The 24,001-nt window shown below is 35.3% G+C and overlaps 3 protein-coding genes across 5 annotated transcripts; 1 reads left to right on the top strand and 2 right to left on the bottom strand.

The window, feature by feature from the left end:
- Positions 1-1,092: 1,092 nt before the first annotated feature.
- nt5dc3 (5'-nucleotidase domain containing 3) lies at positions 1,093-12,423 on the bottom strand. The gene is made up of 14 exons (XM_051884270.1): positions 11,942-12,423; positions 10,904-11,088; positions 10,637-10,711; positions 10,501-10,556; positions 9,658-9,748; positions 7,804-7,941; positions 7,234-7,294; positions 5,827-5,929; positions 5,559-5,660; positions 5,304-5,385; positions 5,127-5,213; positions 4,667-4,807; positions 2,164-2,228; positions 1,093-1,601 (listed from the first exon to the last, which is right to left on the bottom strand). The coding sequence occupies exons 1-14, from the start codon at positions 12,222-12,224 to the stop codon at positions 1,334-1,336; spliced, it is 1,737 nt and encodes a 578-aa protein (XP_051740230.1). The 5' UTR covers positions 12,225-12,423; the 3' UTR covers positions 1,093-1,333.
- A 113-nt stretch (positions 12,424-12,536) lies between these two features.
- On the bottom strand, positions 12,537-17,109 carry LOC127507289 (protein brawnin). Its single transcript, XM_051884275.1, has 3 exons — positions 17,025-17,109; positions 16,512-16,671; positions 12,537-12,784 (listed from the first exon to the last, which is right to left on the bottom strand). Exons 2-3 carry the CDS (start codon positions 16,617-16,619, stop codon positions 12,689-12,691), a joined length of 204 nt encoding a protein of 67 aa, XP_051740235.1. The 5' UTR covers positions 16,620-16,671; positions 17,025-17,109; the 3' UTR covers positions 12,537-12,688.
- Positions 17,110-17,517: 408 nt separating this feature from the next.
- tdg.2 (thymine DNA glycosylase, tandem duplicate 2) lies at positions 17,518-23,569 on the top strand. Of its 3 annotated transcripts, XM_051884272.1 has the most exons (11): positions 17,522-17,670; positions 18,001-18,073; positions 18,298-18,542; positions 18,625-18,818; positions 20,036-20,105; positions 20,186-20,321; positions 20,624-20,706; positions 20,777-20,871; positions 20,954-21,125; positions 21,995-22,117; positions 22,202-23,569. In XM_051884272.1, the coding sequence occupies exons 1-11, from the start codon at positions 17,664-17,666 to the stop codon at positions 22,288-22,290; spliced, it is 1,287 nt and encodes a 428-aa protein (XP_051740232.1). In that variant the 5' UTR covers positions 17,522-17,663; the 3' UTR covers positions 22,291-23,569. The 3 variants fall into 3 exon arrangements, with proteins under 3 accessions (XP_051740233.1, XP_051740231.1, XP_051740232.1); XM_051884271.1 differs by having other exon boundaries at positions 17,521-17,670; positions 21,995-23,569; XM_051884273.1 differs by lacking the exon at positions 18,001-18,073 and having other exon boundaries at positions 17,518-17,670; positions 21,995-23,569.
- The last annotated feature ends 432 nt before the right edge of the window (positions 23,570-24,001 follow it).

Genomic DNA, 24,001 nt, shown 5'->3' with positions numbered 1-24,001 from the left:
AATTGTGAGATATAAACTCACAATTGCGTGATATAAAGTCACAATTCTGACTTTTTCTCACAATTCTGACTTTTTTTTTTCACAATTGCGTGATATAAAGTCACAATTCTGAGATATAAACTCACAATTGCGTGATATAAAGTCACAATTTAAGATATAAACTCGCAATTGTGAGAAATATATATTAGTTATAAAAGTCAGAATTGCAAGAAAAAAAGTCAGAATTCTGAGATAAAAAGTCGCAATTACTGTTTTTGTTTTTTTATTTAGTGGCGGAAACGGGCTTCCATAAAATATACACTACCATTCAAAAGTTTGAGGTTGGCAAGATTTTTTAATGTTTTTCAAAAGAAAAAAAAAAGTCGCTCACTGCATTTATTTGATAAAAAATACAGTAAAAAAAGAAAAAAAAGAATAGAAATATTGTTAAATATTATTAAAAATTAAAATAATTGTTTTTTGTTTTAATATATTTTAAAAATTGATTTATTCATGTGAAGGCAAAACTGAATTTTCAGCAGTCATTATAAATTAATTAAAAGTATTCATTTATTTGAAATATAAATTTTTTGTAACATTATAAATGTCTTTATCATCAATGTTTTGATCAATGTATTCTTGCTGAATAAATATATTAATTTCCTTCAAAAAAAAAAAAAAAAAAAAAAAATCGACTGACCCCAAAGTTTTGAATGTTAATGTGCGTTTTTTCACTAGTGGTCTCACACTTTTGAAGCCTACTGTATATTATCATCATACATTGCTAAAACATGCTATGTAAGGCTTTTAAAACATTAAACACTGAAAATATTTTTATGATCATTTCAAGATGAATATAGTGTCCGTCTGTCTTCCTGAGAGTTTCTCTTTTGTTCTGCATCAGCTATCTGAAACCAGATTTAGCTCTTAACCCTTCAATATGTACATTCACTTTGAAAAAACGTGTTTTGCGCGTGTTAAGTATCCACTCCCTTAGTCTTTCAAAAAGCTTAATGGAGATGGATTTATGAAGGCCCATGATGAAACAAAAGACTAAAAAAATGCAAAAATAAAATCTCTCCTACACTATGAGGCACATTAAAACAGCACAAGTACTCTCTTATCCATGTAAACTCATTTCTCATCCATTTACATGATATCTTACAGGGAAGGTTACATATTAAATTAAGGTATGGACAGATTGCATGTACCACAGCACAGATCTACACTAGAATTATATTATTTGAAGTGATTTACCCACATTTTTCAAAGCTGAATCTGATCGAAGTGATGTAACATAACAGCAGCTGTTCTGTGTGTACGTACATTTTAAAGCCTCTGTCATTTAGTCTCTCTAATCGGATCCGGTTGTTGTTCTGTGGCTCTGGAAGGGAATGTTCATGGCTCCGGTGCTGGTCTGCTCGGGCCAGATAGGAGACTCGTGCTGCAGGGGTGTGCGTCTGGGGTAGAAGGTGTGCTGGAGGTCGTAGTTCAGCAGACAGCTGAGGGACGCCATGTAGATGTCGGCAAAGCGGGAAAGACGCCGTGAGAAGTAGGTTGGGTTGTGGTACGTGCGGAAAAGACTCCCGAACTGGGCGTTGAAGATGTCTTTGGTCCGTAACCTGGTATTTTGAAGAATTTGTTACAAAAAAGTGATACTTTTTGGCCATTTCAAGCTCAATTTGAAAACATAAAATACCATAATACAATAAAATACAAGTAACAATGCCTGAAGAAACTAAGGTCATCTACAGTATATATAGAGTACATATATATATATATATATATTTATATATATATATATATATATACACCATCAATATATTCTAACATAATATTCTAAAATGTAAAATGATTTTTATTTCAGCTAGTTGCCAATGCAAAATTTTTCATTTTCATTTAACTTGATGTACTAAAATAACTAAAACGGGGAAAAAAACTATATAAAAAACTATATTAAAAACTATATAAACATGTTTTAAAAAACAAAAACTAATAAAAATAACAAAAAAACACAACAAAATTATTAAAACTAAACTAAAATTAAAATGAAAACAGATCATCTAAAATTAAAAAACATTCTAAATATTAATAAAAACTATAATAGAATTTCAGCAATACTAATATAACACTAGTCTATGTGTAGAAAAAAAAAAAAAAAAAGATTAATTTGAGATTAGTTACCTCATTTCTTCTCTTTCATTGATCCACTGCTGAATCACCATTTGTGACGCAGGGTCCCGGTGCACCTGCCACATAAAGACAAAATACAGCTAGATCAAAACTAGCTCAGTGGAAATGACATATGATGCATTTCATTGGGTGTGGAGAATTATTTTAACTTGGTCAATATTAGACTGCATGCTTATTTACCTTTGCATCATCTAAAGTTAAAACAAAGTTAACCTTTAAAAACACTGTTTACTGACGAGCCTTAAAGGAGCCGCTCCTTAAAGCGGTCATGAACGCATTTTTTTAAAATTATTTTATGTTTCCTGAGGTGCACTTATAATGTTAGTATGATTTTTTACATCAAACTTGTCATAATTTAGAAATAAAAGGCCATTTTCTACCCTGATTTTAGCCCTCTTATTTGAATGCTCTGTCTGAAGGGGCGTGTCTGCTGTGAGACTTCAAAGTAAACACCCACTGCTGTGATTGGCTAACATATTTGCATATGAAATAAGTATTACACATGGAACTCTCTTGAAAACTGTTTTTACTATTACAGCTGTCGAGATTAAAGGTGGGGTAAGTCATATTTCAAAAACGCTGTTTGGAAGTTAGTCGAGGCGACACCAACAACAAACATGTAACCAATCAGCATTAGGGGGCGTATGATGGTCGAGGAGAGAGAACGAGCAAGAGGGAGATTTGAAGAAAAACAGCAGAAACAGATGAGACACAATACAAAAGAGCTCAAAAGAATATCACTGGAATGAAGGTTTATGACTGGGCAAGCGCTTTAGGACCCGCATTAATATTAGAAAAGCTTTCCAGCGCTGAAGAAAGCTAAGTGGGAAGGCCTGAAAACAGACGCGGAGGCTGCTTTGATTCCGCTTCACATGTGAGTAACACTGGGTTTGATTGTCTGGAGCTGCTGTGCTGTTGGCAACTAACAACAAACTCTTGTTTGTGTTTACTATTGTGTACTGTACGTTCATTTTTTGTGCTTCCTTGTCATTCGTTCATCATTTGCGCTTTATTTTTCATGAAGCATTATTTTGTTGCGCGTCAGCTGTGATAAACAGACATCCACTCTCGCATTGCGTGTGTAACAGTGGCTAGTGAGAGTTGTGCAGGTAAACCACAGCACACTGACGACCGATAGAGAATGAGGTGTTTAGCGTCATTGTTAGTGCACTCGGTGAGCGGGGCTCGAGACCGACACGGAGCAGGGTGGGCAGAGTTTGTGTTTTGGAGGCGGAGCAATGAAGAGAGGGGTGGGTTTGTTTGGGTTGATTTCAAATATAAACAACGTCCAACAGAGTTCTTGAAAAACTACTTACCCCACCTTTAAGATACAAGGGGCAACTTTTTGAGCAATGTTGCTTGGGCACTTTCCCATTGAGAATGGGCAACAAATTTCTATCTGGATACTTTAGATCGAAATTTGTTGCCCATTCTTAATGGGAAAGTGCCCAAGCAACATCGCTCGGCAACACTGCTCAAAAAGTTGCCCCTGTGTATCATCAGGTTTAGTCACTGATAAACTCACACTGTGTGATTGATAGCTCCAGCAATTATAAAGGGAGTGTATATAATTTAATCACAACAGATTATTTTCATGCTACTAAGAGAAACAATGTGAACTTGACTGTTTAGTCAATGACTTGATTTACTGACACATAAACAGCAATAAATGATTTTGAAACAAAGTCTGACTGAACATCAATCATTACATATCAGAAATCATTGATCACAGATTATGCACTAGAATTAACATAGTTGCTTACATGTTGTTGCATTACTGTCGAGTCCATATCTTACAGAAAAAGTCCGTTTGCAAAGTCTGCGCCAACTGATTTATTTGTACCAAATAAACAAATAATGCTTTGCTGAGACATTCACATAGTTAAAAATAAAAAACAACTTTCCTAGCATTACTATCCTTTGGAAGGTAATGTTATTTTTATTCCAGTGATCCTGTATCTCTCTTCTCTCATTCTCATCTCACTAACACGCCAGTGGGCGGGGCCAAAGATATGATGATGTAGAAGTAGGCGTTGATCTGATTCTGCAGAGGCAGTTTTTCTTCGCACTATTACGTCATAATGTGAAATAAATCCGAAAGGAGTTGTCTTCGGAGCTTGGATTCAATAAAAGGTTCTGGATTAAGAAGTTATGAAATTATGAAGTTTTGAATTCTGAAACTTATATCGTGTTTTTATAGTACAATGACCTCAAAAGATCAAGGAAAATGACTCCTTTTAAAAATGGATAATTTAAAGGAACATATTAAAATAATGAAAAAAAAAAAAAATCCATGTCATGACCCCTTTAAAGCGATTTAGTTTTTAGGTTATATATTCGAAATAGTAGCTAATTTTAATATTGGCCATTTTTTCGATTCAAACTTCTCTCTGAAACGCATCAGTTTACAAAGTAAAATAGGTTGTGACTGTTTGAAAATAGGTTGTGAGTGTCCCCTTTTTTTTTGCTTTAGAGCGCCCCCTGGTGGTCTGACCTGCATTTGTTCCAGCAGCCCAGTCAGGGCCTGCAGCCAGGTCATGGTGTGGACGTATTCCTCAGTATTCATGATTTTGATCTCCTTACGCAGCTCAGGAATGATAGCTCCCGTTCTCCAACCGTGTTTCAGGGTCAGGTCCTACACACATCATGACATCATTTTCATTACAAAAATCAAACACTCAAAACAATGCTTTCAGAAGGCCAAATCATTGTCTGTGATATCTGTACAGGGCATGCTGAGATGTTTGCAAATGATATTAATAAGACAGAACTAAAGCCAATCCTCTGAATGCATTGTGAGCTAAGTGAAAAAATAAACTTCTATTTCATTCAAAACTAAAAAGAATTGATATTTTACTTAATATTTGTGTGGCATGTTTTTTATGCTTATTATCAAATCAAAACACAATACTATGTTTGTGTATATGTAGAAAAGGACAGAATCTGATCCTTACGGCAAGGTCACTGTAAATGTGATCTCCAAAGTACAAAACCTTTGAACCCCTCCATCCCGTAAGCCGCAGAAACTCATACAGGTTTCCCTGGCGACAGACAAAGTGGACAGATCAGATTCCACCATCTTCATTGGATAGAAACAGCTGACAGCTGAAAACTGGGGCATGAAGGATTACCTGTTTATAGATCTGCCCTTTCTCAAGGCGGTGAATTCTGTCCCATAACAACACGCCTTTATCAGTAACTCGTCTGAATGGTCTTCGGAAACCAGAAAAAACACATGTATACACACTTTTTGGATCCAAGAAAAGTCGACATTCCTAAATACCTTTCTCAAAGGTCATGATTTAACTAAAGGAATCTGTGAGGGAGGTTGTAATAATGTCCGAATGACTTTGATTTAGAAGCGATTCAACATTGCCAGAACTTACTTCCTCCTGTCATTGAAAAAGCCTGGCTTGTCGGCCTGCACTATGACAACATCAAACAGGTCCTGCCAGTCCTTCCCAACTATATAGTTCATGCCTCGATCTCTACAATAAGAAAATTAAAAGACATTTTATTTGAAAAGAGCATTTTGTTACAAGCGGTTAGTCACAATGGCTTTGTATAAATTCTAAGTTTCTAATGTGATAACCGTTTATTTATGTGTATTGATGATTATTTAGATTTTCAGTTTAGTAGCTTGGATGCACTTACACAAAATCAAGCGGGCTGTTGGTGATCAAAAACATCTTCTTCCCATTCTTAGACAGCTTCTGCAAAACAGCATGTGTCTGTTCAGCGTAACAGATGTACTTTTCTGCAGAAAAGAAGAATCAAGGCATGACAAGAACATCTAAATTGCATAATTTGCACTGTTATTGCAGTTGTTCTTATTTTATTATTGTAGATCAATATATCACATATATTACATTTTATATTGTATATTACAGTACATAGTTATTAGGAATCAAATTTATAATAGTTATATATTAATAATATAATGTAATTATAATCATTATTATATTTCATTATTGCAGACCAATATATTATTACATGTTTATATTGTATATAACAGTACATAATTATTAATAACAATGATAATTAATATTGTTGCTATTATTATTATTATAGATTATAGATCTATTATTACATTTTTATATTGTTTATTACAGTACCTATCATTTATCAGTCATATTTATAATGATAATAATATTATATTTACTGCAGATCGATATATTACAGTCTTATAACGTATATGACAGTACATAATTATTATTTATTAATAATAACAATAATTATTATTACTAATATTATTGCTATTATTATTCTTGTAGATTAATATATTATAATACATTTTAGTAGTGTTGTCAAATTGATTACATAAAAGTTTGTAAATATATAATACATATATATATATACACACACACACACACACACATTATATATATATATTAATCATTTTTAGATATGTATATTACAGTACATATTTATCAATCTTGATGATATTATTATTAGAGATGCACCGATATATCGGACAATAATCAGTATTGGCCGATAAAAGTAAAATTTCACAGGAAAATGCATTGAATGTGCTTTGTGTAAAGAAAATGCTAAGAAACCAGTTTGATGTTCAATATTAATAGTAATTATATGAATTAATAACATTCAGAAAGTCAAGAAATATTAATTTAATCTTCAGAATTTAGTTAATCTGTGTTAAAATTAATTTGAGTAATGTGTTTGTTTATAATCTGATACCAGTTACTCTGAAACAAGTTGATAAAATGGAGGGAATAAAGTGTTTATTTGCATTTCTTTCAAAATATAATAATTAAAAATATAATGATTAATTATTAATTACAATGAAATTATCATTCATTTAAAAGAAGGTATAAAAGGCAGAACCCCTAAAATATCGGTACCATTATCGGTATCGGCAGATATCACTCTGAATAATCGGTATCAGTGGAGAAATTTAATATCGGTGCATCTCTAATTATTATTATTATACAATTCACATGACTATGTCACAAAACGCTTGACAGATTTGGTCAGATCTCTGAAATAGACATATTGCTTCACATATAGGTCCTTGTAAGAACCTGGAAAATAAAAAATTACCAATATCAGCCTCTACCGCTCGATACATAATCCCTCTGACATGGACATCTCCAATGGCCTCCTGGGAATGGAGAAACACACCAGATGCAGAATATCAAAGCCAACGTAACATCAATTCTGTTCCGCAGTGAAACAACACACAAAGCCCTGACGCACTACCAGACACCTCCTGTGAAAGCTCTCGCTCATTTCATCTGGGGACAGTCATAGATCCTCTGAGACTTGTTAATTCATAATGATGGGGAGGACTGAACATAAAAGCAATGCTGTGCATCTTTTATTGAATAAATTGATCTGTAGACCCACTAAAAGACACCTGTCCATCTGTAACGCTGCTTCTCTCCAGGCAAGTGGCACAGATGGTGCTACCAAACGGTCCCTCTAAAATTAGACTGTTCCTTTCCATGCTGCTCCCTACAAACTTAAATAGCTCTTTTAGCAGCCGTATTTATCCAAAATGTGTGCTCAAGAGATTCTGTGCCTTCTGACATCTGCGGTACCCTAAATATGCCAGCACTTCCATCTCCTTAATTTTTGAATTGTAAGGCACATTTTGATGAACAACTATACCTTGACGTCTTTATAAAGATGAACAGGCTCGTAGTCAATGTTGTGCTTCATGAAGTAGTCATTAACACATGACAGCAGCGTCATTTCTGGCAGGGAGAAGATGTCCATGAACTGCTTCATGGTGTGACCGTGAGAGCTCTGTGTGGGAGACCAGAAGACCTGTTATGCCCTTTTTCAAAGTCTTGATTTTAAAAAAGAATAGGTTTTCATGCTTGAATGTTCAAAAAACACATTATTTCTCACATATTGTACATTGTTGCAGCACCTCTTTTCCCAGTCTGTCAGTAATGCTGTTTAGTTCTGGTGTCTGTAGCTATGTTTCCATCCACCTATTTTTATGTGCATTTTGGGATATTGCATGGATGAAAAAAGCTGGATGGAAATGCCAAGATGCGCATAAATTCTAAAAATGCACATAAAAAACGTATGCGCTCAAATTAGTAATATGAAAACATGTGCATAAACTATGATGGAAACACTTTTACTGAATAAATTCCTTGATGCACATCAAAAAAGACGCGACTTTGTGATGGGACGGCATAACTGGACTAACCAACGGACCAATCTCTGAAATGCTGTTTTGGTTATTCTGTAATGCCTGAGCAACGTCTGTTGTTAAAGTGTTTCGGTATAATTCCCTCCCAGAAGTATCTCATACTACTGCATTCACAAATACCAGGCATCTGAAAGCAAGATAACATGACAGCGTTTATTTTGCGCACTCTGAGGCGAGAAAGAAAGTTATTATAAATGAAAATTATTATATACAGTGGCTTCTACTGCAGCAACTTCCATTCTTCTTAGTGATATTTAACGCCAGTTTATCAGGATGTGACGATTTTGTTCTCTTCGACTAACTGGATGGAAACAGTGCAAATCTTTTATGCGATACTCCAAATCCGCGCACAAGTTAAATTCGTAACTTTGGATGGAAACATAGCTAGTGAGGCCCCTCCTTCTGAAAAGTGCAATGTGTTGTGATTGGTCAACCGCATTGAGCTTGTTTTGAAAACGTCAAGCCTCTTATAAAACCCGGAACACACCAAGCCGACGGTCGGCTGTTGGGCAGTTTTTGTTTGTTGGCCAAATAAGTTTTCTCAGTGTGTTCCGCACCGTCGGCTGAAGTTGGTCCTTGTCGGCCTTTTTTCGGCCAATTCGACATGTTGAATCGGCGTCGGAGCTCGTCGGTCAGTTGGGCCATCTGATCATTTTGGCGGTTCAGCTACTGCCACCTCCTGGTATGGAAAGGCTTACGCAGGCACAAAACGGACGTGCTACTTGGTCGTCAGGTGTCGAACGTCGGTTTGGTGTGTCAGGGCAACTTTGGACCCAGACGCTGCCGACGTGAGCCAACCCCGAAATCTGCTTTTGTCGCCACTAGTTCGTCGGCGTCGGCTTGGTGTGTTCCAGGCTTTACCCCACTACAAACACAACTCAACCAGACCCCACCCCTTTTTTTGTGTATGCCTTGGGAATATTGTGACGAGTACATTTCCGGAAGAAAACTCAAGGCTACAACCAAGGCATTTCAGGGAGTTCAGTAACAGTGCGTACGGATATAGAAAGTTTTGGAGCGGCTTCTAACTTTGCAGACCTTTTTCATGCTCAAACAGCAACAATACAGGACAGGAGTTTTGCGTGAGGGCGAAAGATTTGCCCACGCAGATTTCGCAGTGGATTCAAGTTGGTCACAACTTCGCCACATAGCTGCTTGGTTTGAAACTGACTTCTGTGTGAGCCGCGCTTCATCCGTTGCTACACTACTGACCTTTTTAAATGGATGTTTTTGTGCCTGCAAAAATGTGACTGCACCTTTTGGAAATCAAACAAGCAAAAGACGGTAAGCATACAGACCTTGCCATAGAAGTCACTCATGATCTCGAGGGGTACGTGAGAGCCCTCATACATCGCAATGACCTCCTTTTCTGGCACAGGATTAAGACCCCTACGGAAACATTAACATGACAATGAGCGAATCTATCTTGAGATTAATAATAATGTATAAAAATAAGGGATGCACCGATACCATTTTTTAAGGACCGAGTACGAGTACCGATACTTTTTTCTAGTACTCACCGATACAGATACCTATACCTATACATTTATTAATTTCTCTCTCTCTCTCTTTTTTTTTTTTGGTGATGTTGCAGTTTTCCAAACACAACACAGTGAGACTAATGAATGTAGGACAGCTTCTTTATTATTACTCTAATGAAAAAAGTAATAATTTTTATGTGCTTGTCACAAACTTAAAAAACAAAAATTTCACAGTGTCCAATAACCTTCAAAGGGCATTTGACCATTCAGGCGCGAGGAGAACTGATCGCGTGCTGTCTGAGAGAACTGGGATCGCGCGCAAGAAAAAGAGAGAGAGCGCGCGAGAGGGAGCGCTTCTGGTCTGTGTCATTCAGCGCGATTCCGCCTATCCCGCCTTCACTAATCGATAACGAATTGTGATTGAAAGCATGCAGTTAGCAATGTGTGTGTTGTCATCATTCATTTTGAAGTATTTCCACACCTCTGAGGCTGACATTGTTTCTGCTGCTGCCGTCGGTGTCTCTGTGCACGGAAAATTCTGTCAGTTACATCACGTGAGGTATCGGTCTTTGGTATCGGGGGTATTTTTACGAGAACAAGTACATGAGCTTGGTATCGGGCCCGAAAAAATAGTAAAGTAGATATTTTGTTGAACTCTACCTGTACACAGTTCCCAGCTGGATATAATGAAAGGCATCAATCTTCATCAGTAAGGCCTAGAATATGGATGAGATTGACAAATTAGGCAAAATGTATGAAAACTCAAGAAAAATCTAGATCAGGATTGAACACATACCTTTTGGACATCATAGTGCAGACCACGAATCACATAATTAGGGATGTAATCATATTCCCTCAATCCCTCTGGATACTGTTATGTGGACAGAAAAAGACAATATATTGTTTCCGAAGGAATTTATTTGTTAAAACTAGTGAAATTCTTAAAAATATCCTGGTTGTAATTTCTATGCCACTAGCATCACCACCACATGGAAAATATTGACTGATTTCATAATTATTACAAATATATATATATATATATATGAAGTCTTGGGTCAGTCACCCTGTGCTCTTCGATGAGGATGTCTCGGGCAATGTTGAATATGAGTGTGTGAAGGTGACTGGAGTAGAAAGCTAGTGTGTAGTCATAGTCAAAGCCATAGATCTCAATGTCCTGCAGACTCATCTGATTATTGGCAAAGATGGTGTCTGGGTTGACAAAGTTGCTTGATATCACAGGAATTAAGTCTGAGGAAAAAACATACTTGTGTGTTAATAAATAATTGACCCTTTAAGTTCACAGTTTTATTATGTTTGCTAAACTTAGAATAAAAAAGAGTACATTCTAAAGGAACTAAAATGAATAATGATTAACCTGTAGTGAGACATTCATTATGAAAAGAAAATCTTTTCATGTGAACATATTTTTGGATGGTTTTCACGTAATGACAGATGTTGTTATTGTTACTAAACTAAAACTAAAAGAACTGAAACTATTAAAAATAATTTCCTGCAATTGAAATAAAATAAAACGTAAATATTAGAAGAAAAAATTAAACATAAAACACCTGAATGAAAATTAGCCTTGGCAAGTGGCAACTAACTGAAATAAAATGAGTTTAAGTTGAAATACTAAAACTAAAACTGAAATACAAAATTAATTCAAGCTATACAGAAATATTACAAAATACTTACTAAGTAATTACTAAAACTAAAATTAAAAAAGAATGAAAACTGAAAATATAAAAACATAAAAATTTAATTCAAAATAGTAATAAATTAAATAGTATAATACCATATAAATAAATAAAATATATATATTCTCATATTGTGGTTTGCAAGTTCATAAATGTATTATAGTCATATAACATGGTTCAATCATGTCATACAGAAACCAGCACATATCACTTCAATAAATAACTAAAATCGTACAATCTACATAATATAATACAATACAGTACAGTAATATATAACATAACATACAAGGATAGAACGGAAAAGAATATTTTTAATTTATGGATGCTACAACATCCAAACAGCCTTCTGACAGTTCACCAGGATCTTAAGAGGAAACGCATTTTCATAACGTGTACAAACTAACCTTGCGTTTGCCGTTTGGTTTCATTGTAAACAGACCAGAGCCAGCTGGTCTTGTCATCACTGGAGCTGGTGCACATGTTCCCTGCTGTCAGTTGTCCCAGAGGACCCTGCCTCCGGGACACGAGACCATATTTCGGTCCCTGGGAGCGTCTTATCCATAGCGTACTGGTATTGACCGACCATGTCCCGCTTCTAGTATGCAGATACTTAAAGAGCGTGACCAGTCTCTGAAAACTCTCCTTATTTCTGAGCAGGTTTGAAAGAGGCAAGGACAAGGTCGGCATATTTTCACCGCACCAGAGCTGCCTTCAGTACAGTATGGCAGAAAAGCGCGTTCAGCTGTACATGCTCAAATATACACACACGCTTACTTCCGTTTGCACGTCTACGGGCTGTTTTCCATAATAAAAGTCCATATACCTACTATTCAGACGAAAACAGTAACATTTTTTCAGAGAAAAGTCATATTTTCACTAATACAGTTTCAGAAATTCCGTTTTTTCCTAAATAAAAGCACCGAAATCTGAAATGGTTAGAGAAACTCTGAGGCTATAACACAAAAACAACTGTACAGATAAAGAAAGAAACATTGAGCGTTAAAGTTAGTATTTTTTTTTAATACGACAAATAGAGACAGTACACATGTAAATACCTTTATTCACAGAATAAAATAACTTTTGTATCAGTTTACTCAGGCTTTGAAAAAAATGTTTCTATACACAGTAGCTACGAAAAACAAATTCATGGGTCACTGTTTCTCCGACACCGAGTCTGTCTGTCTTTCTTTCAAGCCAAGAAGTTCTGTTCGCAGTTCACCAGGCTTTGGTGGGATCTCTGGAATGGTCTATGATTTAAGAAGAACAAAATAAATAAAAACATTGTTTATGCCGTATGTAATGTTTACAGTCAACATGAAATTATCATTTATCTAATTTATTTTTATAATGCACATTCCTGGACTTATTTAGTAAATTTAGTGTATTATTATTAGTAGTATTTAGTGTAGTGTATAACTTATTTATTGTAATTCTAAAACTAAAATAAATTTAAAAAAGGAATAGTTCACCTAAAAATGAAAATTATCCCATGATTTACTCACCCTCAAGCCATCCTAGGTGTATATGACTATCTTCATTCAGCTGAACACAAACTGAGTTATATTAAATAATATCCTAGGCTCTTCCCAGCTTTGTAATGGCATTGAATAGTGTCCGAGTTTTTGAAACTCCAAAAAGCACATCCATCCATCATAAAAGTAATCCATTAAATATCCATATTTAAAACTTTATAAACTATAATCACTGGTGTATGACGTGTGACACAGGACGTAGCTCTTCTTCTCTTATATCGAAATCCTCTGACATTTTTTTAAAAAACTTCTCATTTTAGACATCTAATTCGTGACCGGCATTTTGTGTTGCTCTGTCCTCTGCGCTTCCGCGTTTGACAGTTCTCACCTAAGCTTATGCTTACGCCTACGTCATACGTCGGGTCAGAGGTCACCCTTCCGACGATGACCTCTGACTCTCTCATGAATGCACAGACAACTGTTACAGGTGTCATGAGAAATCGAGTCCCCCCCAGTAATCAGGTCTGCTTTAGGACAGTAATACTTTATCAAAAGTTGTTATAGTAATGTCTTGACTAATAATAACCTATTTCACTATTGTATAATGTTTATTACATTAACTGCCCAAACAACATGCTTGAAATATAAAACGAATGCCTATGTATTGCATAATAAAACAAACTGGAAAGAGATATTGGAAGCAAAAAACATACCTAATATAATATAATATAAGCTAAGCTAGCAGGCTAATCTGGTAGATGTATGCTATGCTAGTTCATAAGCTAACTAAAAAAAAAAAAAACAGTAAGAATGAAAAAATGCTTGATTTCACAACCTATAGCTTTAGTTATATATTAGTATATGAACCATGTATTTAAAAGACATTAATGGTCATTATAACACATTTTAAACTATATGAATCATAGCGTGATTTTGCAGGAATTATAAATAGGCGCTAAAAATACTACCCATTAAAAGTCTGTTGAACCAGTGGGATCGCTCAGGGTCCTAAAGGAGACCCGATTTCTCACCACACCGTAAGCCAGTAAATATAGTTTTAATTGAAGCTGCAAGCAGCATTTACTGGGGTTCAAGCACTTAAAGGCCTTTAAGCACATAAAAAGGTATTATATTTTATTTAGCAAGCATGTTATCACTTAGATCATAGATGGAAAACACAATTTACAGCCAATACAGGCAATTTAGTAAGGAAAAATATGTTTTTTAAAGGTTTTCTGACAGTTACAGCACCACCTATTGCCCGATCTCCACCACTTTTTTTGGGTGTCCTCAGAGTGTGCCCATACATGTGTGTTAATTTTGGTGAAAATATCTCATTTCGTTTTCAAGTTATAGATACATATATATATATATATATATATATATATATAAGAGCATAAAAAATGACCCAAGAATGTCTTTGATTGGATTTTTTTGCCACTTCCTATCAAAATGTTGACATTTGGGCTTTAACATTTAGTTAATCAACTTAGGTCCCGTGTTTGCTACGCTGGTTTCGTCTCGATCGGACTAACGGTTTCGAAGATATTCGCAAAAGTTTTTTTAAGCGCTAAATCACAACATTGCACAAACCATAAGCCGAAACCTGGCAAGTCTGGTATCGTTGGACTCAGCAAGGTTTCAGGAGTCTAAAGATGTGACTCCTGTGAAAATAAGCCGACGACACCCACAGTTATATATATTTTCAGCAAAAACCATTAAAAACATGTTTTTTAAAAGGTTTTTAACAGTTATAGCGCCACCTATGGTCCAATCTCCATAAAAGTGCTTCTTTAGAGTCATATCCTGCATGTGCTCACCTATTTTCGTGAAGTTCTGAGTTTTCATTTAGGCTTTATAGGGTTTTGGGTATATTTAGCCACACCCACTTTCTAAATGACCCTGTTATAGCAACCCAAAGGGTAAAGTTCATCTTTTTTTTCGATAATTATTGATCTAGAGAGTCCAGAGAATTGTTCTGCACTGGTTTCGTTCCAATCGGGTGAAAAACCTAGGACTAGTTGGCAAAAGTAGGTTTTTCACATATTTGCGATTAATTAATGAAAGATTTGATTGACAGCATTGGTTCTTGAGGCAAAGTTGTTCAAAATTAGGAGATCTATCAAATGATATGCATATTGTGTGGCTCTGTGAAACACCACGTGATTACTGAGGCACAAAAATCGTTAGCGCCAACTAGTGGCCGATTTCTTTCAAAATTCTTACAGACCTCTAGGACCATGAGTTGAACATCCCCACCGAGTTTCGTGCCCACATGCCTCCGTTAACCTTGTCTAATAGGTGCTTAAAATTCATTGGCCAATGGCAGCCATGTTTTATGAGATACGCCAATGTCCTCATAGACTATCATGCCCCCTTGGACCAAGACACTGCATGCCAAATTTCAAGTCGATCGGACTAACGGTTGCGTAGTTACAGCTGTTTTCATGTTTTTTTTTCAAGTTATAGAGCCACCTAGTGTCCAATCGACGCGTTTTTTTTTTATCATGACCAAAGATTGAGCCCATACATACGTGAACCGAGTTTGGTGCAAATATCTCATTTCTTTCTCGAGTTATAGCCATTTTAGTAGAATTGGCTCCGCCCACATTGTACGTTTTGGCGCCCCTTAGCGAATATGAATCAAAATTTCGACTTTTTTTTTTTTGGTAATTATTGATATTCAGACTCCAGAGAACATTTCTGCACTGGTTTGGTTCCAATCGGGTCAAAAACCTAGGACTAGTTCACAAAAGTAGGTTTTTCAAAAAACCCCGAAAATTTCGCCAGGGTGACAAGCAAATGCATCTTGTCCGCCTTGAGCCAAGGATTCCAGCGATATAAGAGCCTGGGCCTAATGGTTCAGGAGTTGTGAGCCATTTCGTACTTTTGACTGCTGTAGCGTCCCCGTCAGGCCGATCAGGGCGAGACTTGGTGACGTTGTAGGCGGTATGAGTACTACCAGCCCTCAAAGTTTCAAGTCTCTACGACTTACGGTTTGCTCTGCCCTATCACTTTTAGGGGAGAATGCTGATCTTTGGAAAAATTAACAATTACAATAGGGTTTCAGCGCTACACGCTTGAACCCCTAAATATGAATATTTTTCTTAAAAAAACCAATCGCTTCACTTTAGAAGGCCAATAACTTCCCGTTATTAACCCACTTGACTCGTATAGATTACTTTTATGATGGATGGATGTGCTTTTTGGAGCTTCGAAAACTTGGGCACTATTCAATGCTATTAGAAAGCTGGCAAGAGCCAGGATATTATTTAATATAACTCTGATTGTGTTTGGCTAAAAGAAGAAAGTCATATACACCTAGGATGGCTTGAGGGTGAGTAAATTATGGGATAATTTTCATTTTTGGGTGAACTATTCCTTTAAAATCCCTACAGGCAATATGTACAATTGCAGAAATAAAATGGGTTGCATAGCAATTCATATTTACAGCAAACACCTAAACAAATGAAAATGCACAAAACCTGATCTGGAAACTTACTAAATCAGGACGGTAATACAGATGCACAGCCTGTGCTCCAGCAAACATTGACAACACACTGGCTGCAAACATCCTTAGATATCTTGGCCAAGATACACCTGCTGGCATCCTTAAATCTCACCTGGCTGACAAATGTTTTGCCAATTAAGAGACTTTATACCTAAAGAAAGAAAAAAAAAAAAGAAGATATAATTGCCCCACTAACAGTGTTAGTATTTAAATAGGAAGGAAATGTTTGGGTTATGTTAACCCATTTTAAATAATTATTTAATGTATATTTTAAATGTATCTTTGTTTCAATGCAGCTCAAAAAAGAAATAATGAACACTTAAGGACTTAAAGTGACAGTATTTTAGAAGTCAAATTCATTATATAAGTTTTTGCTTAAAGGTCACTTTATCATTACTAGCTATCTTAAACGTAGCAACAAATTAAGTATATGTGCTATTAAATAAGAACAGTATTATATTTCCCACATTAAGCAGGATAAAGTCTGAAGAACGATATACTAACCTTGTTAAGTTATAGTCGAAATAACATTACAAAGTGGTTTTGTTGTACGACATTCAGCAGTAAAGGTTCTTGTTACATGTCTCACATGTTCGCTTTGGATGTATTGTAAATCACGTTTATCATAGGGTGCACTGAAAATAATTTTTGCCCTAATTTCAAAGCAATTGATAAAAATAATTAAATTGATTAATTAAATACTTTATTCCACAATTATGTGAACATTAGTAATTTCATGCACACCATAAGATACGATTTATATAGAAATGTATGAAGAGAAAAATACCACTTCCCCTTCATAAATAATGGTAGAGTCCAACAATGTGAAGCCAGCCATTAGAAAACTAACCTTTTATTGTACAAAAGTGTGGATTTAAGTTCTGCAAGAATTGTACTTTGTATTGATGTTTTAAAATGTTAATTTCTTAAATCGTTGTCTATAATAAAAATTAAAATGTAAAGCTTTGAAAACAAAAATATGCAATTGTATCAGTAAAACAGGGACTTTTATTTTGAATTTAGCCTTTACCTTTGTTGACATTTTTACTTACACCGGCTTCATTCATCATGTGTAGCATCATTTAGCTCATATTTTTCTGCATTAAATACTGATATGTGCCAGAAAAGGTCTGAAGAATATATATGGCAGGTAAGAATCATAACCCAAACGCACAGAAATATATCTTTACGTAAAGAAACGAGTTATTTTATGCTTGTATGCGGTCAATTGTCCACACACAGCTCTTAGCTTATTGAATGCAATGAGCTAGTTAGATGCATCCTATAGTGTTGCCCATAACACGAGGCTAAATATGTATATTTCTAGATAATATGTGTATTTTATATTATCTTGTGACTTTTAATTGATAAGCTAAGTCTAATGAAAACGGGACGGATGTAACCAGAGATTAAACAAAGGGAGGTGTGGTTATCCAGCTGGCATATTAGTAACATAAACATGAATATTAATCTATTAAAGTAAGACCACCAATTAAGATGGAAGAAAGGCAGTATTCATCTCTGACGGCACCTATGGATTATCTTCAGTACTGGTAAGTTTGCCCAGCCCGAAAAGATCCCAAAAAAGTAATAAATCTTTTAAATGAACTAGTGTTTTTTAATAATGTCATTAAGATTAACATCTCGGCAAATGCTCTCAAAATGGGATATGAAGGTGTATGGTAAATGTGAAAACACTGACAAGATTAGATTATTCCTGAGCTTTTCAAGTAAGTGTAGTGTTTCTCTCTTTGTCTTTGTAATTTTGTTTTTTCAGGTACCAAACCAGTCCCCAGCAGTACCAGCCAGAGCAGGTGCCGCAGTACCACCAGATGGTTAGTGCCGCCCAGTTCGCCGAGAGACCCATGGAGGACAAAATCATGACTGATTTATCAGTGCATCAAGATCCATATCTGGATCAACCTCAACAGCACCATCAAGATCCATATCTGGATCAGCCTCATCAAGATCCATATCTGGATCAACCTCAACAGCCTCATCAACCCTCTGTCCAACAACCAGGTAGAGCCGTTTCCTCACAGCCCTTTTAACTGGGATTTTTCTGCAGCCCATTTTTACAACTTATTAAATATCTGTTTTGCAGCCCTTCCGACAACTCCAGCAAAAGGAAAGAAAAGGGGAAGGCCTCTAAAAAGCGAAGTAAAGGAAAAGACGGATGCTGAAGAATCTGCCAAGAAAGCAAAGAGGACATTAGATCGGTTCAACGGCATGTCAGTGGAGGAAGTCATGGCTAGAAAGCTGCCAGACGTCATCACACATAATCTTGACATGCTGATTGTGAGTTATTGTTCTTGATTTATATGATCTGTATTTATTTATTCTATAAATTCAGTATAAATGTATTTTATTTATATAAAACTGACAATTTAATATAATTTATTTACAAAAATTATATTAAATTGTCATACATACACACACAAACACACACACACACACACATATATATATATATATATATAATATATGGGTCAGTGACGTGACGGGTCATTTTTTGTCCAAAGGCCTTAATAATAATAATAAAAAAACAAAGAGATGACATCCAAAGTATGTAAGGAAGTACAACTTGATCTCTTTCATCGAATCCAAAAGGTTTTAATTATATTTTGTTACATATAAAGGTATTTTAAAGATTTTGAAGTGTCAAAAAGTCATTCGGTTTAACCGTCCAAAGGCCAATACAGCCATTTCATTTGTGATTAAAATATCTTAAAATGTAATAAATGTATATATTTTTTATTCTGGCATGATTTTATAACCTCATATATCAACATAGTGCAAAATGGTATTAAAATTATGTGTAGAAGTCGTTGCTTTGTTATGAGAAAGAATGTCCGGAAAAATGAATTTCGTTGATGTCATTCGGAGTAACCAATATAAAGGGACCATTTTGGATCAAGTCATGCAGTCAATATCATGTGACAGGATGTGACATCATTCAGACATCTGCACAGGACCACATGGTCCACAATCAAAGTAACTAACTCTCTTTTAATTATTTGAAAAATTCATGTTTTCATTTGCTCATACGCATGTCCCGAAACATCAGGTCATTCGGTACAACCGCTATAAAACATGGAAAATGTTGTAATATTTTAAAAACTTGTACTAAATATAAAATGTTTCATTGTCCTTTTCTTAGCTAGCTAGATATCATCCTGTTAGCATTATTTGAAAATATTGTCATTCGGTATAACCTAAAGTGTCATTCGGTAAAACCGAATTTAGGTTAAACTGAAAGACTTTTTTGGAGACAAATTTTGTCCATCTTGTAAAAAATGACAAAAGCAGTGTTAATTGATTATTAAAAACCACATAATCTCATTGTTAACTGAATAAAACTTCAAAATTAATTATATCTCCACTGTTTTTTGTTTTTTTTTACACTTTTAAAATCCTTATTCCTCAATGACCCATATATATATATATATATATATATATATATATATGTTTGTTTAAATTTATTTATTGTATGACATTTTTTGCTAATTTTATAGATCGGCATCAATCCTGGACTGTTGTCAGCCTTCAAGGGAAGGCATTATCCAAATCCTGGGAACCATTTTTGTATGTATTATTCCAAATTTTTTCTTTGTAAAAGGATGTTTATATATTTATACTTGTCTTTTGATTTGGATGTCTCATAGGGAAGTGCTTGTTTCTCTCCGGGCTGACTGAAGAACAGCTGAACCACATGCACGATCAGACACTACCTGAACGGTATGGAATTGGTTTCACCAATATGGTGGAGAGGACCACACCTGGGAGTAAAGACCTGTCAAAGTAAGAGTTTAACATTATCCATGAAAAAAGGTGAGGTCACATTTACCATTGTACGGCGAAATCCAGTCAATTCAATTGGAATCCGCGCAACTGGGAATTTCACGTAAGATTTCCTCGCGATTTCGCAATGAATTCAAGTTGGTCTCATGAATTCACCGCATTGACCGACAGAAAGCTGCTTTGTTTGAAGACTGCTTGTTTCGCTGACATTTCGCTAATGTGACTGCACCTTAAAATGAGTTTTTGCCCATATTAGAAGATGCTTGATGTGAATACATTTGAAAAAAAGTATTGTTTTGCAGCAAAGAGATCCGTGAAGGTGGACACCAGCTTTTGGAAAAGCTCCAGAAGTACAGACCTTTAATCGCTGTGTTCAATGGAAAATGTAAGTCTTCGATTTGGTTTTAAGTCTAAACTCTCATTTATGGTGTAGTTTAACCCTTTATATATTTCAGGTATTTATGAAACATTTTGCAAGGAGATTTTTGGAGTGAAGGCCAAGAACTTAGAGTTCGGATTGCAGCCCTACAAAGTGCCAGAAACGGAGACGGTACGAGTGTCTTTCTTGATAGCACTTTGATGTTTCCTGTTTATAGTTGCATATTGATTAAATGTGAGGTTCTGTTGTCCAGGTTTGCTATCTGATGCCATCTTCAAGCCCACGCTGTGCCCAATTTCCTCGTGCTCAAGACAAAGTGCACTTCTACATCAAGCTAAAAGAGCTCAGGGATCAGCTGAAGGGAGTGGTGAAGACTCAGGAGATCCAAGAGACAAACTACACATTTGATGTGTCTCTGGCCAAAGGTGAAGAGTTTCACAATTTAAAGTCAGCATGGAAAGGAAGTTGCGATAGTTTTTTCTTCTCTATATCCGAGTAAAACGGCTTCTCAAGCAAGAAAAAATGTAGGGCAAGACTTGTTTTTTCATCAGGAATTGATTGGATGTTTGTGGTTTGCTATTGGTTGATCTCGATCACAATCGGAGATATATTTAAAAATATCCTTGCTCCTCCAAGCTTTATAATGGTAGTGAAGGTGGGCCACATTTTGAAGCCAAAAAAAAAAAAAAAAATGCATCCATCCATCATATAAGTACTCCATACGGCTCCAGGGGGTTAATAAATGTGAATTAGAAGGGTGAATTAGAAGTCTAAAACGAGAAATTTTAAAGAGAAATGTTGGAGAATTTCGATATAAGAGAAGAGGAGCTTGAGTTTGTTGTACAGCCCTATTTGTTTGAACTGCGAGAGGCGTCTAAGCTTACGATACTCCATCACGTCAGCTAGTTATTTGAATTTATAAAGTTTTAAATATGGATATTTTTCTTACAAAAACACATCGCTTCGCTTCAAAAGGCCTTTATTAACCCCCTTGGAGCCATTTTTTTTGGCTTCAAAATCTGGCCCCCCCTTCACTACCATTATAAAGCTTGGAGAAACAAGGATATTTTTAAATATTTCTCCGATTGTGTTTGTCTGAAAGAAGAAAGTCATATACACCTAGGATGGCTTGAGGGTGAGTAAATCATGGGATCATTTTCATTTTTGGATGAACTATACCTTTAAAAAACCAAATTGTCTATTTTGATTTCAAGGTGACTTTAAACAGTTTTCTATTAATGTGCTGTTCGAAAACATGTTATTAACCAAAGTCTTTTGTAACTGTTTATTCTAGAGGATGCCAAAAGATTGGCAATCAAAGAAGAGCAGCATGACCCTGAGTACGAGCAGAACTGTGCACATGGATCATGGGGGGAACCACAGCAAGCGTTTGGAGTCCATCCTTCTACAGATACAGGTACATACATATTGTGTTGTGTTCAAAAAGAATATGAACAATTTTATGTGTCCGGTGCTTGTAATAATTGTCAAAGCTCTCTAGACCAGGTAACGGACAACCGGTGGACAATGCAGCCGTTTGCAGACCAGATTCCAGACATCAGATGTAGCAACAACAACCGAACAACCTGAGAAATGTAGTTATCGCACAAAGACTGTTTGTCTGCACTGCATGTACTGAGAAGGACCAACTAAACATTTTTTTATTGTTTTATTTAATGTTTTAATATGTTTTGGCTATGTTTCTGAGTGATGATGCTGAGTTGTTACCTGGAATATTTAATGTATATGATTTCTGTGTGCGTGTGTGTGTGTGTGCGTGTGTGCGCGTGTGTGTGCGTGTGCGTGTGTGTGCGTGTAACAAAGCTGTGTTACTTCAAAGCTTGAATGAACGTGATACTTGAGGATTTCTGTTTGAGACATTAGTTTATTTCGTGCCTCTTTTTTTAATCTTTTTAAAAGAAACTTTAATCACACTACTGTTCAAAAGTTTGGGCCTGGTAAGATTTTTGTAAAGAAATTAATACTTAAAAAAACTTTTAAAAGTGAACATTTATAATGTTACAAAAGATTTCTGTTTCAAATAAACATTCTTTTAAACTTTTTATTCATCAAAGAATCCTAAAAAAAAGGGAGTCACGGTTTCTACAAAAATATTAAGTTCAACTGTTTTCAACATTAATAATAAGAAATGTTTCTTTAACCAAATCAGCATATTAGAATGATTTCTTAATGATTTTAAATTCAGCCTGCCATCACAGGAATAAATTACATTTTATTTTTTTTAATTTTTTTTTTAAAGAAAAGTTATTTTAAACTGTAGTAATACTTCACAATATTACTTCTTTTACTGTATTTTTCATTAAATAAATGCCACCTTGGTGAGCATAAGAAACTTTTTTCAAAAAAATCATATCAATCCCAAACTTTTGAATTATGTACGTTGACTGTTTTTGTTTAAATAGTTTCATATTTACTGAATTTATACCTTTCTGTGGTATTGGGATTATTCTGAGAAGACGTAATATTTGACATGCACATGTTTTTCAATAGGAGTATTTCAGCGTAACAAATTTCAAACCATGACTGGCCTCTGGAAGAGGTTTATCACTGTGCATGTCTTTGATGCATGGATTTATAGTAGTATTGCACATGGCATGCTCAGTCCCACATTATGGTGCTTATTAAATACCGATCACTCAATTTACCTCATTTTGAATGGTATTTTTAGACTTTTTAGAATTGTTGTTATTTTGCAATCAGTGTGCATAACTGTTTAGTACCATTTATACCTGTTTTGTTGCATCATAATAATCCAGCTTCATTGTTGCTGTGAGAATTCTGTACTGTGTATGTCATTCTGTAAGTTGTATTTTATTTTTGATGTTTTTTATATGTATGTATCACTAATGGAACTGTTTTAGGGCCAATAAAAGCAAATGGCAAAGCAGATATGTTGAAAAAAAGCCATGTGTATTAGTTATTGTCACAATTCAAAATTAAAAATAAATCGGGATCGAAGACGAAGCACCATTGGCTCATGTGACACAATGGCCGTTTCTCTTTTCAAATATGAAAAATGTTTTTCGTTTATTTACAGCAATACGAGGTGCAAGTGGCCAGAACTTAACTTTTATTTGATGTTTGCTAAACTGGAAAAGGGAATTTCTTATTTATTTAAGCGCAGCCAATAGGAAGCTCGTTTTGAAGCGTTTAAATGTCACAGGAGACTTGGGTCATACTATTAACTTAAAGAGGGGTACAGTTTTTCATTGTCATACTAGAATACAGATAAAACGAAAAGCCTGGAACACGTTTTCAGTGTTTACATTTACAATAATCA

This window comes from Ctenopharyngodon idella, chromosome 24 (genome assembly GCF_019924925.1).
Source record: "Ctenopharyngodon idella isolate HZGC_01 chromosome 24, HZGC01, whole genome shotgun sequence".
NCBI classification, from domain to species: domain Eukaryota; kingdom Metazoa; phylum Chordata; class Actinopteri; order Cypriniformes; family Xenocyprididae; genus Ctenopharyngodon; species Ctenopharyngodon idella.
Note: the sequence above shows the minus strand (reverse complement) of the source record. Positions and strands in the feature narration are given on the sequence as shown.

Excerpts from the sequence above, each read along its gene's own strand:
- nt5dc3 (XM_051884270.1), bottom strand. The coding sequence starts at position 12,224 with ATGCCGACCTTGTCCTTGCCTCTTTCAAACCTGCTCAGAAATAAGGAG. Across the intron at positions 7,295-7,803 it reads ATCTTTATAAAGACGTCAAG|GAGGCCATTGGAGATGTCCA; the intron begins GTATAGTTGTTC and ends CTCCATTCCCAG. Across the intron at positions 5,386-5,558 it reads TTTTTCAATGACAGGAGGAA|ACCATTCAGACGAGTTACTG; the intron begins GTAAGTTCTGGC and ends TGGTTTCCGAAG.
- LOC127507289 (XM_051884275.1), bottom strand. The coding sequence starts at position 16,619 with ATGCCAGCAGGTGTATCTTGGCCAAGATATCTAAGGATGTTTGCAGCC. Across the intron at positions 12,785-16,511 it reads TGTATTACCGTCCTGATTTA|ACCATTCCAGAGATCCCACC; the intron begins GTAAGTTTCCAG and ends CTTAAATCATAG.
- tdg.2 (XM_051884271.1), top strand. Across the intron at positions 18,543-18,624 it reads ACCCTCTGTCCAACAACCAG|CCCTTCCGACAACTCCAGCA; the intron begins GTAGAGCCGTTT and ends TCTGTTTTGCAG. Across the intron at positions 20,106-20,185 it reads AAATCCTGGGAACCATTTTT|GGAAGTGCTTGTTTCTCTCC; the intron begins GTATGTATTATT and ends GATGTCTCATAG.